This window comes from Aspergillus viridinutans, assembly GCF_018404265.1.
Source record: "Aspergillus viridinutans IFM 47045 DNA, scaffold_6, whole genome shotgun sequence".
NCBI lineage: Eukaryota > Fungi > Ascomycota > Eurotiomycetes > Eurotiales > Aspergillaceae > Aspergillus > Aspergillus viridinutans.
In genome coordinates, this window is record NW_025091222.1 from 69630 (window position 1) to 81924 (window position 12295).

Consider the following 12295-nt stretch of genomic DNA (forward strand, 5'->3'; position numbering starts at 1 on the left):
TGAACTCAAAATCGCAGCGGTTCAGTGCCAACTGGTTTTGAACTCGCCCGAACTCGCACCAAATGCAACTCTAGTAATTATAAAATATAATAAATTAGCTCCTTAAGGTGGATATTCTACTAATTCTTACCTAAAATACCTTAAAGATAGCCTCCTTCTAATCTATGAGCCTGGTATAATATTCTAGTAAGATAATGCTAAAATCTATACATCTTACTAGGCACAGGAGTGATTTAAATCTCATAGAATCTAGGTTATAGAATAGCCTCTATATTCACCTAATTTAAATCTAATTAAACACCTCTGGAACCTCCTAAAGAAGAAGCTTTTACAGCTCTATCCTGACCTCTTCTTAGGAGGCAGATCTAAGGTAGATTAGACCTAATTTTATAATACTATTATAGAGGCATGGGATGCTATCCCTCAGGAGAAGATTAATAGTCTAATTTACTTAATGCCATATTAATTACGCGTAGTTACCAGGCAAGGGGATGGTACACTAAATATTAATATCTACTATTCCCCTATTTATTCTTATGTACTGAAATAATATAGTGGTTGAGAAATAGGGGATTGAAAATGGCTGATTTTTTTGATAATTTGGTGTGTAGCCAGACTTATGACCTTTTAGTTTAGTGAGATGTATAGGGGATCAATGATATTAAATAAACTGGTGTCCATGCTGTCTTCCCTAATGATTAATGTCCAAGGACTTTTATTCGTAATTAATAAGCTGTCAGCCTTAATCACTTCAATCCATATTTTCTCCAGATGGTCACCTATCTATCTACGGAGCCCTTCCCCGGAAGGAGGCTCTTGACGATCACATGGTGCAAGTCGACATACAAATACTCACATCGGGTGTCTACGCCGATATTAAGGATGGTAAAAAATATTTTACTTTACCAGTGTACCACGAAGCGTACGACTGTCATATGATCTGGACAAATTTGGCCGTCGGGGTACTACCCATGTTCATGCTACGTTTCCGACTAAAGATCATGCTGGACCGACGCCTTTCACGCAATGGACGATGAGGCTGTTGCACCCGGAAAAGTTGGATCTGAGTGGTTTGACGGGAGTCGATCTGGGATGGACTGAACGCCCTTGTTCGTTTCCTGATAATGCCAGAAGGGTATTATCCATTAGCTAAGACATGCCGTACTCCAATTCAGTTCCTTCTTGGATGGGTAGTCTGTGATTAACTGCATCAATAAGGGCGCATGTGACAACAACAACAACAACAGTCATGATACTGGGACCCTGACATAAGTTATACTCTGCCAATGCTGTAGTTATTAGGGCTACAGAACTGAATCCAATGGTGCGTTGATGCCATGGGCGCAAAGAGAATACTCTTCTAAGTGTCACTTCTGGCAAACAGAGATGACCATTAGAGAGATGTAGCTAATTTATTTCACAAAGATTAACCTTGTTGGTGTATATTGGTTGCTTCTTGATACTTGTGGACAACTGCCGGGAGGAGGACAAAGTCCAACTAGATACATATGATAAAACCCTCCAATCATAGATGTATGACTTTCCTGACATCAAATCTATTCTTTGTACCCATTGACTTACTCCAAGGAAGCACATACCCCCGTTGATTGCTCAGAACCCTTATTCGGCCCTCCTTGAAATCAGTGGTATAGTGCGTATGTCCAAATACCCAGACCTTGACCCCGGCCGTTGTTTGCGAGAAGATATCAGTTCCAAAAGCAGACTTCCAAGGGCTATGCGCGTCCTGCGGACTGGATGTCCTCCTAAGGGACGGGGCATGGTGCGTCACAACTAGTATAGACTGTTTTTGACTCTGCTTTTCTGCTGTTTTATTCTGCCGCTGTACCGACTGTATCTCGTCAAGTAACCAGGCAAGGTCTGAGTCATGAGCTGCGTTATGATCTTCGACCGTCCAGCCTTCAATCTTTTGGAAATCTTTGATCTTCGACCGGACGATGTCCCGTGCTTCATGAGGAACTTTGGACCAGAGTGTACACCCTAGAATAGTGACACGGGACCCTGGAATATTATACCGTCTCTGATGGAGGATGACTAGCCGACCGTTCAAAGCAGGTTCTCGTTCGAGTTGTCTAGCCTTCTCGAGTCCCCTTGCAAACGTTCCATTATAGAATTCATGGTTTCCCAGAACGAGAAATACATGCTCAAACCGGTCCGTCTGTTTTTGTAAGAAATCGCGATAGTTGTCGTAGTCCACCAAGCGTCCAATATCACCCGCAAGAATGAGATATTTAGCGCAAAGAGGGATTTCATAAGATGGGTACTGTTGATTAATCTCAAGATGGAGGTCAGATAGAACTTGAAAGGAGACAGATGGCCTATTAAAGAGCGACCATAGTTTCTCTAACATTATGTCACACCACAATGCTCCACGTCTTGGAGGAGTGACCAGTCGTTAAAGAAAGGAAGGGGGGGGTGGGGACTTGTGGGTACGATTGCCAAGACTGCACTATTGGGCTTTATAGAGACCAGAATTCTCCCCTTTTCTAGCGCCAGCAATGCCTCGGACCCTCAGTTCTTTTCGAAATGCGATCATCCGGTACGAAATTAAGAGTAAGAGACGATGGAAATCACCATATTAATAAAACAAGTTCTCTCTGGCCTTGGAAATAGAGACATACCAGCGTGTATAATCGGGGAAGTAGCATTAAATTACTACAACGTCCCCCGAGTAGTCCATGTGAGCATTCGCCAACATTTTTACACGATCTCATTCTGACTATCAGCAGGATCTCGAAATCTGCGTCCCGGAAGCTGCACTGTCTGAGGCAGTGTCTGTCCTCTGCTCGACATGTCAATTTATACCTGTGGAAAAAGAGGCGTATGATATATTCACAGAATATAAGAGAGGATTCCCTACGCTCATGGCGCCGCCGACAAGCCTTCTAGTCTTCCTCTTTCCTGATTCTTACTTTTATCTTTCTCCGCTGCGCCAGAGTATTGTACCATATCAAGAGAGACCATCTACAACCTACAGCCGTCAGTTAGTGGATTTATTCCCCCGTGATGAGATTCCGCATCTGCCGGTGCCGTATCTTGCGGCCTTCTTCGTCGGGCTTTGCAGGAGATTCTTCGAGTCAAACGACTGTATGGCTAGGATTGCCGCCGAGCAGCTGGTGGACGGAATGGATCTGGATGGAGAATGGGTTCAAAATAATCTTACCGGAGCGGCGCCCAAGGTGAGGAAGTTAGCGGCGCAGCTAGTGGCGGAAAAATCATCGCGGTATGATGGATATTTGGATTTCCGGGCGCCGTGTGCTAGTGTAGACGATGGTACAATGAAGGGAGTTAAATCGATACCGGGATCTGGTTTTTGTAATCGTTGAATTATCGTGTCTCATATCGTTGGCTTCCAATGTTGATCCATATTTTTTATTTGTCCGCGCTGACCCTGAATTTTTATTTATAGAAATATCTAACAACAAATAATGGTACCCGCAGATAGAAAGTACAACAGCGAGGTAGGTATACAGGATCTGTTGGCTTATTGATTCTCACTTTTTACATGGACTCCGTCTTGGGCGCCTATTCAACCAATGGCAGCTCTGCATAATTGGACTTCCTGTCTGTATACACCAGCACTGGCGCTTAGCTCATCTAACGTAGGATAATCTTAAGGTCAATGCGCCCTTTCATAGATCTCTGAGAGATCTTTAAATGGGAGCCGATTCCAGCCCTCTGACCATCATCGACAGGTGCAGACTTCTCTCCTCGAGCTATAGTGTTTTTCTTTTCAGCAACAGCAGCATGCTTCAGGACCGACTGAACGATGCTGCAATCGCCCTCCATCGAGTATTGAACGCGGCGAATATCCGATTCGGCATATTTGGTGGCTATGCCATCGCTGCGCTAGGTGGCGCCCGGGAGAGTAAAGACATTGACTGTATCGCTTCCGTCTCCAACGAACACATTGTTACTCTCCTAGATGGGAAAGACGGGTTTGCTGCCATCCCCCAGAGCCGACAAGATTATGTGGCATTCCTATGGTCTGATAAGCCCGACCGAAGAAATGCGGTCCTTGTAGAGATTTTCTGCGAGCAGTTTACAGGTTAGTTAGTTTATCTTCTCGATGCGATTGAGGACTATCCCTAATATGATCCTACCCAGACGCCCAGTATACCATGAGGGGTATACAAGCCACTGTTCGTATGGTAAACGGGCAAAGATTCGGCACTGGTCCTGTCAGCTTTCTTGATCCCTTTTACTTGTTTAAAGGGAAACTTCGTGCCGCGGCAACTCGGTCAAAATTTCATGATTCTGCCGATCTTCGATGGTTAGCTGATCGATATGGGAATGCCGTTCAGGCACGAAAGGATGAGCTGAGTCTCCAATACATAGGCCTTGCAGTGAAGCGATATCCTGAGCTTGAACTTCTGTTTCGGCGATTCGGGGTCAATCTTGTGAAAGCAAAGGATACTGTACAGGATCTTGATCCCTCTAGACTTCCACCGCCTGCTCCTGGGGATGTTCAGCTAGGATTGTTGGGATAGGGTTTATGAATTATCGGGTACCTGCTCCATGCGGAAGCCGGTGTTGGAGAAGAGTCGCTGCCCTGCCATGGTCCCACCACTGACACTGCCTCAGAGACCATGGACGCACGTCTCAATCCGTCTTGTAAAGAAAAGGACTGTTCCTTCATGTCCTAGATAGTCAACCAGGTAGAAATGTCAGACGGAACAGACTCAAATTCGCAGCAATGGCCATATACTGACGCGACTATGCCAGACAAGCCCAGTATGTGCATAGCGCAACCCACATTGCTGCCCGGTTCTATCGTAGCATCATTGTTCTCTTGGTTTATGTCTGCAACTGAGAAGATTTATCCAGTACGGGTACTCAAATGAGGCGTGACAATCATCAGGCCCTATACTCTTATCTACCCAGGTAGTGGGTACCATTCTGAAGACAGGAGGGGAAGGCAGGCATCCAGTACGCCCAGTCCATTTACTGGATGTTGAATGAGGACAAAGCTACGCAATTCTGGGCTGACCTATACTCTGAGGCAGGTATCACGCCGGACGATATCACCTGGTAAAATATGTATCACTTCTTCTATGCGCCAACAGAGAAAACCTATGGAGACCAGAACTGGGACTACAACCTCCCCGGGCCCAAGGGTTATAAGCTGGAGGATGTGATTAACCCAAGGGACATGGTGACCAAGGCCTATGCACACCTGCACGCCTGCAGGACCTGAAGCTGCAGCTAGACAACGCCATCTAAAGGCTCAAGGAAGGCACTTACTTAGGGTTAACTGATGATCTTATTAATGCCATCTGACTCCCTATCTTCATGATTACAGATGCAATGGAGAATATGGAATTAATCATCAAGGCAGCTGGGGAGATAGATAGGGAGAAGCACAAGGCAATTATCTTTACCTTCCTAAGCACCATTTTTCTTTTTTGTCCCTATCATTAGTTAGCTTATGAGTAGGCTAATATCACTTATTATAATTAGGCGCATTGTTGCGCTGATGGGAACAGTCAGTAATGTGGTATTAGATATCTATATAGTGTTTAATAATAATAAGAATGCGCCCCTGGCTATCTTTAACCTCATCCTTGCTCCCTTGGCACTATTAGATATTATATAGGTGACTTGTGCAGCTAATTTCCGCTGCGCGATGCCCAGTGAGGAGTTGACTAAGTTAGGTGATAAACTAGCAGCCCGCATGGACATGATCAGTTGGGTTAAGGGCAGATGTCCCATCTGATGCATCTTTGATCAGAATGCTGTACAATATCAAGAGCATAGACAATACAAAATATAATACTATCAAGTCGTAAGTACATTCAATTTATATGTCATGACATGCAGCACCCAGAACGCAGCCCACCAGAGATGGCTCCATGACGCCACTTGAATAAGGAAACATGTGCTCAGGCATTGAACAATTAATATGATAAAATCACAATTGGATTATGAGATTTATCTATTTGAAGCCAACGGCGTCAATGGTAAATGATGCCAAACCAGTGACATCATCATCGGGATCAAAAGTAGACTAAATTTTAAGCATAATCCTGGCAAACAGCCGCGCATTATTAGTATTACTCGCACTAGATATGCAGCATGGACAGACTGGACTAAAATAAGAAAACAGACATCATTCGATCCAAGTTCCTGTCGATCATTATCATTATGGTAACAAGTCATGTTGGCTTGGCGTGGCTGCCGGAAACAGGGAAAGTACAGAGTAATCATGACGCAATTGATATGAACATTCCCTGCCATATCCATACGACAATGTCACTCTACGACATCGTCATTGCATCAAAAGTATAAATACCATTGACTACTTCAGATCTCGACAATCCCTTGATTAAGTTCACGCACGAATCTCATTTTTTCATTTAACTCATCTCCTACTTCATAAACTCAATCTAAACATGTTGACCCGAGGATCCCGATTCGCAACAGGCTGTGCCAGGCAGCAGCTCTGGGGCCAAACAAGGGCATCTCTTCGCAATCAACGTTCTCGATACGCTACCTCAACTCAGTCCGCCCCGAATGGCACCAACGCTGCCTTGGTTGGAGGCGTCGCTGGTGGAGCGGTGACCTTTCTCGCAGGCTACACCTGGTACCACTTTTCCGGAGCCAAGAAGCTTGTTCAGACCGCGAATCAAACACAAAAATACTACGACGAAGCAAAGAAGACGGTGGCTCAGAAGACTCCTGATCCGGACGAGGCCTTTGGTTGGCTGAGAGATACAGCGAAAAATTACGCATCGTGGATCCCCGGGGCCAAGCCCTATGTCGACCAGGCGTTTGACGACCTCGAGGAGATCAAGCGCAAGCATGGAAAGGAATTCAATGAGATTGTCAGTGATGCGTACAAAGACTTGCGCGAAGCTACAAAGAAAGGCGGTCTTGATGTGAACACCGCTGTTAAGATACGGGACATTTTACAGAAGCACTTCAAGCGTCTGTATGAACTGGCTGGCGAGTCTGCAGGTGACATCCTTGACAACCATCCCGAGCTCAAGGAGAAGGTCGGCGGCAGCTTGGACCAGCTCAAGGAGATGGGCAATGCCTATGGTCCGCAGGCGAAAGAAGAGGTAGACAGAACATGGCAGCAAGTGAAGGATATTATCTCAAGCGGCGTTAATCCCGAGACCGTCCAGAAGATTCAAAGTCTGGCCCAGGAAAAGAGGGAGAAGCTCCAGAAGTTCGGCGATGAGGCGTGGCAGCGAGGTATGGAAGAGGTTAAGCCATACCTTGATCGAAACCCCAAAGTCAAAGAACTTGTTGAGAAAAACAGTGATGCATTGAGAAAGGGCAACTTTGGGGAACTCTGGGGTCTAATCAAGGAAAGCTCGTCTTCAGGCAACCTAGGAAACCTGGAGGGATACATCAATAAAACCGTTGATCAAGCCAAGAAGAGTGGTTTCAACCTTGACAGTCTGGCAGATAAGTTGCCAGGAGGCTCAAACATTCTCTCCCAGCTGCAGTCACTCCAGAATATCGCGCAGAAGAAGGGTCCAGAGGCGGAGAAGATTCTCCAGGATACCCTCAATGACATCCAGGGTGTCTTATCGGAGAGAACCAAGCAGGCCGAGAACCTTGCTGAAGAGGCTAAGAAAGAGAGCAAATGATTGGAGCGCTACGTACCACTTCCTGAATCTTCCCTTGTACATATATGCATGAGTCAGGCTTTCGGCTTTTTTCAAGTCTCCAAAGGATTCGGAGCTTGTGTATTTTAGCAATGAGTTATTTACGGAATTGACGAAGCGACATCCGGATAACTACACTCTTGTGCTTAGTACATATGTAAATTACAACAAGGACTGCCTAGAACGTTATATGACTCAAAATATGACTCTACTTATTTCTACATGGAGTACTACCTCTACCTTAACAGGTACACTTCTGAAGATCTGTGTGACTGCTATATGACATCATGCTGGGTACCTTTACCTTTAGCCAATCAGAGGCGCAATGCTGTTGCCAGTGCCGCAGTCACCGCAGTTAATTACCAATACAAGACATGATTGGCCCATTCTCTTTCGGTTCCCCAGCGGCCCGTCTGATCCAAGAACCAAAGCCAATCAGACGCCCTGACGGCCAGTGTCGAATCCGCCGAGCCGAGGAGGGAATGTTGTTGTGCGGGGAAGCAGGCTGCACCGCCTCCTGGCAGCTGATGGCGCTTGTGCAGCAGCGTACACCGATTAATGGAGTGGTATCCCTGCGCTGGGTCGATACCGCTTCCATGTAACAGTGATTGTTCTACCCTCAAATGGTTCCAGACCCAAGCAATATCCCTCTGGGGTTTCTGGGAAATCTGTCGAGGGAACAGGAGAGATGCTTGCGGCAACTCTGGTCCTTGGTTCTCTATATTGAAGATGCCGCCTCTTTCAAAGACCTCGAACAGCTCTTCCGGATCAACAGTGCCGAACGGAACAAATCAACTTCAATTTCTTCATTTGCGCGCCGAAACTCGCTGCTGGCCCGGACGGATTCCATCCTGTTGCGCAGGAGCAGCACAGCATCCTTTCCGGCACCTTCCAACCCACTAGTCCAGAGTCTTCGTAGTATTGGAATGACCGCATTTGAGATCCGATCTGTTGCAAAGTCCTTGACCTACCTGAGCCCAGACGATGTCCGCTGGGGCATACTCACGGCGAGCAAACATGAATTTCCGGATAGGTGGCTGCTTCGATACCTGCGTTTCTGCAAGTGGAATGTCAGCAAGGCGTTTATTCTCATTCTGAACGCTTTGCAGTGGCGGATAAAGGACATGCATGTGGATGACCGTCTACTGCCAGAGGGTGAGCTTCGTGCCCTGCACCAGTCACAGGCACCCTCCAATGCTGCCGAAGCGCAACTATCGAGTGGCTTCCTTCGTCAGCTACGGATGGGGAAATGCTATGTTCATGGGGTCGATCGAATAGGCCGACCTTTGTGCGTGATACGAGTACGATTGCATCGACCCGAGCATCAGTCCGAAGAGGTGATGAACCGATACATCACACATATTATGGAGTCGGTCCGGCTTCTCATCGCGCCTCCTGTAGAGACAGCAGTATGTATCATTCGCATAGGTGGATTCGTCTTACTGACATGCGCACTCTAGACTGTCATTTTTGACATGACTGGCTTTTCGCTCGCAAATATGGTGGGTTTGCCTCATGGTTGGGAAGAATTACCTACTGATGTTCCATATTCAGGAGTATGCTCCTGTAAAATTTATCATCCGATGTTTTGAGCTATATTATCCCGAATCGTTGGGTGTTTGCCTCATCCACAATGCTCCCCGTATTTTTGCAGGTGTGCTTGGCCCCATTCCTGTGGTTTGCCTCCGTCGCTCACCACTGACTGAGCCTACACAGGAATATGGAAGATCATTAAAGGCTGGATTGACCCAGACATGGTGACAAAAATCCACTTCACCAAGTCGGTGGAAGATCTCGCACAGTTCATTCATCCCAGTCGGATTGTGAGCGAGCTGGGGGGTGATGAGGACTGGGAGTATGAATATACCGAGCCTGAAATGGATGAGAATGACTTAATGGAGGACGACGAAGGGCGCAATGCATTACTGACGGAGCGACAACATATCAGCGAGACATTTCTTTCCCTTACATCCCAGTGGATTGAGGCCACGAGACTCGACTCCCCTGACGAGGCTGCGATTGTCCAGTCGCGCCGTTTGAAACTGATGGAGCAACTTCGCGTTAATTACTGGAAATTGGACCCTTTTGTCCGAGCCCGTAATTTTCTTGATCGAACAGGCGTCATTCGGGAGGGAGGGAGAATCAGACACTATCCAGAACCCAAACCCGAGGTCCAAATAGAGACAGCCAAGGTGTTGCAGGTGGCACATGTTGATCGTGCACGGGTGAAGCTCATTAATGTCTAATAATTTTTAACATGACGACATGATGATGATACCCGAGGCATCACTTATTTTGTTTTTCTAACAGTAATGAGGGCAGACTATCTTTAATTTAGTGGTATCAGATTGATCCTATCCTGATTCTGTAGCAGATACAACTAGTAGTAATCCTGAGAGGAGACATCGGCCAGTTGACGCTCAGCGTGTCTCTTGGCCTGCTCTCGGTCAATAAAGTCAAGACCCTTGGTCTCAATTTCACGGTCAATGAAAGCGCCGGCAAGTCCAGCGAGAATCTCCTTGGCCTTCTCGTGGCTAGGAGGCTGGCCTGTATCCAGATCAGCATACCTGTACCAGACTAATCCATCTTTCCTATTATGAGACACGGTGGAGTAACAGGACAGAACGAACCATTTGCAGCAACGTGACCCTCATAAGCCTTAGCGGCCTCATAGGAGGCGGCGGCAGCAATCAGCTCATGGCTTACTTTGGCCTTGTGTTCATCGCGGTCGGTGAACGATTGATAAGCGTCATAGGCCTGAGCCTGCTCACTGTCGTCGCCTAGAAGAGTATACAAGGTTAGTTACAAGCGATAGAACATGGATAGAAGGGGAGTACTACTGAACCAGCCCATGATGTCAACTTATAGGGATTAGGAATGAAGAAGTGGAAATATCGGTTCAAAGGTTGTGTTGAAGGAGATATTAAAGACAAAAGGGGGAGGCGAGGGGATGAGCTGGACGACAGTTTATATAGGCCAATCTTCAGCTTATGGCGGGGTAAAGGAAGGCCCCTCCTATGGTGCTGATGACAACTTTACCTAGGATAATTGTCTCATACTGTCTGGTACTATCGAATCTTAGGCTTCTTAGCTGATAGTGTAAGCTTTCTAGGCGGGGTTCCCCACCACGAGCTGCCCAATACCATTGTGGCTACTATGGTGACTATTAACCTTAGCATTGGGCTAAGCAAATCGGCTTTATTTTTAGCAGATGTGAAACTGCAGTACCTCCTTTATGGATCCAGGCTACAGCCAATGGAACCCTTCCGGCCATGTCACAATGATGCATCCTGCCAGGTACTGAGTTGTTCTCATCATGTTTCCCTTGTACAGTTGTACTTTACTTATCCATTCCTCAAGCTCTATATTCAATGATCACCTGCATGCGCTAATGTAGCTATATAAATCCAAGAGAGGGATATATATCTCTATATAAATGTATCGATTGCTGGAGCTAACTCTATGAAAGTCAGAGCAGATAGGCCGAACCATCTTAATCATCCAAGCCGGGACATTGTTCGCTGGTCTGCGCCGTGATCTCGGAGTAAGGATAGGGATCGGTCCAAATCAAGTCAAACCTAAGATTGTTCAGCAACAACGTCATTAATATTGTATTCAAGGAAGACTGACCGGTCATCAGGATATGTTGGGGCATCATCATCGCCCAACTTGTCGACGATATCCGTCAAGGCGTCATGTTCCCAGCAAATCAGAATATTGCCCGACCCGGTGTAACTATCAACCACGTCTCTGACACACTTCGGATCATCGCGATCACAGGACGTGTCCACAGTCAGTCCCAGGTCTTCTGCAAGAGGCTCTACTGTCTCGTAAGGACGAGCCCGTGAACCATCTGGATTAACAGGTTAGCCGGAGGCCTTTTCAGAAAGATCTAATTATCATACCACTCTTGGGCGTTTGAGCCATGATGTATCCAATGTTGTAGCTTGAAGCGCTGCCAAAGACAGTGCGAAGGCATTGTGCGCGCTCAAGTCCCTGAGCGCTTAGTCCGTTACCTCCATCGCTGGGCTTCTCACCATGACGGATGAGATAGACGGTAGGCTTGGCTGCTGAGACGGCGACGCTGATGAGGCCTAAGGCCGGAATGGCTTTGGCATGCATGGTGATGAAGTTGAATGACAGGAGCGAGAGAAGAGTTTTGGGTCAGATCGGTCCGCATTTATACCTGCTCGAAGTCACCATCTTACAGATGCAATGTAACCTCGTTGCATACATTCTAGTCCAAACCTGCGTCGACAGCCCAGGAAATGGTTGGCCATGGTGCATTGAGAGAGATATATCTGCCAAAGGAGGAATTGAGGGCTGTGATAATGTGATTGGTTCGTCATGCACACGTGCTGGAATGGCTTGACGATCAGCTTTGTCATGTCTCGGGTCTTATGCATCGTTCGCTCGTATTCCCCTCGCGCACGTCGATCCATCGCCAAGACGGGTAGAAGATGATGCGTGCTACTAATGCTTATGCATATTACTGTTCCGTTGCGACTCCATCTTACCAGTCGAAGAGAGAACGGGATGTCGGTCCAGTCCGTGTCCAATTCTGGCTATAATCCGGTTTCGGCTGATACAGTAATGTGACATTCAACAAAACGAAAATATGTGTTCCTCGCCATAACTACACAGCAAATCCCAAAGCAAAT

The 12295-nt window shown here is 46.7% G+C and overlaps 5 protein-coding genes across 5 annotated transcripts; 3 read left to right on the plus strand and 2 right to left on the minus strand.

The window, feature by feature from the left end:
• Positions 1-3765: 3765 nt before the first annotated feature.
• On the plus strand, positions 3766-4508 carry Aspvir_007879 (uncharacterized protein; the record flags this gene model as incomplete). Its single annotated transcript, XM_043271056.1, has 2 exons — positions 3766-4066; positions 4126-4508. 2 exons carry the CDS (start codon positions 3766-3768, stop codon positions 4506-4508), a joined length of 684 nt encoding a protein of 227 aa, XP_043126991.1.
• Positions 4509-6410: 1902 nt separating this feature from the next.
• Positions 6411-7616, plus strand: Aspvir_007880 (uncharacterized protein; the record flags this gene model as incomplete). The annotated part of the gene is made up of 1 exon (XM_043271057.1): positions 6411-7616. The coding sequence occupies one exon, from the start codon at positions 6411-6413 to the stop codon at positions 7614-7616; it is 1206 nt and encodes a 401-aa protein (XP_043126992.1).
• A 641-nt stretch (positions 7617-8257) lies between these two features.
• On the plus strand, positions 8258-9880 carry Aspvir_007881 (CRAL-TRIO domain-containing protein; the record flags this gene model as incomplete). The annotated part of the gene is made up of 4 exons (XM_043271058.1): positions 8258-9043; positions 9095-9136; positions 9189-9288; positions 9351-9880. 4 exons carry the CDS (start codon positions 8258-8260, stop codon positions 9878-9880), a joined length of 1458 nt encoding a protein of 485 aa, XP_043126993.1.
• Positions 9881-10014: 134 nt separating this feature from the next.
• Positions 10015-10487, minus strand: Aspvir_007882 (DUF3759 domain-containing protein; the record flags this gene model as incomplete). Its single annotated transcript, XM_043271059.1, has 3 exons — positions 10015-10181; positions 10265-10414; positions 10475-10487. The coding sequence occupies 3 exons, from the start codon at positions 10485-10487 to the stop codon at positions 10015-10017; spliced, it is 330 nt and encodes a 109-aa protein (XP_043126994.1).
• A 640-nt stretch (positions 10488-11127) lies between these two features.
• Aspvir_007883 (putative phosphoglycerate mutase family protein) lies at positions 11128-11756 on the minus strand (the record flags this gene model as incomplete). Its single annotated transcript, XM_043271060.1, has 3 exons — positions 11128-11212; positions 11265-11487; positions 11540-11756. 3 exons carry the CDS (start codon positions 11754-11756, stop codon positions 11128-11130), a joined length of 525 nt encoding a protein of 174 aa, XP_043126995.1.
• Between the last annotated feature and the right edge of the window lie 539 nt (positions 11757-12295).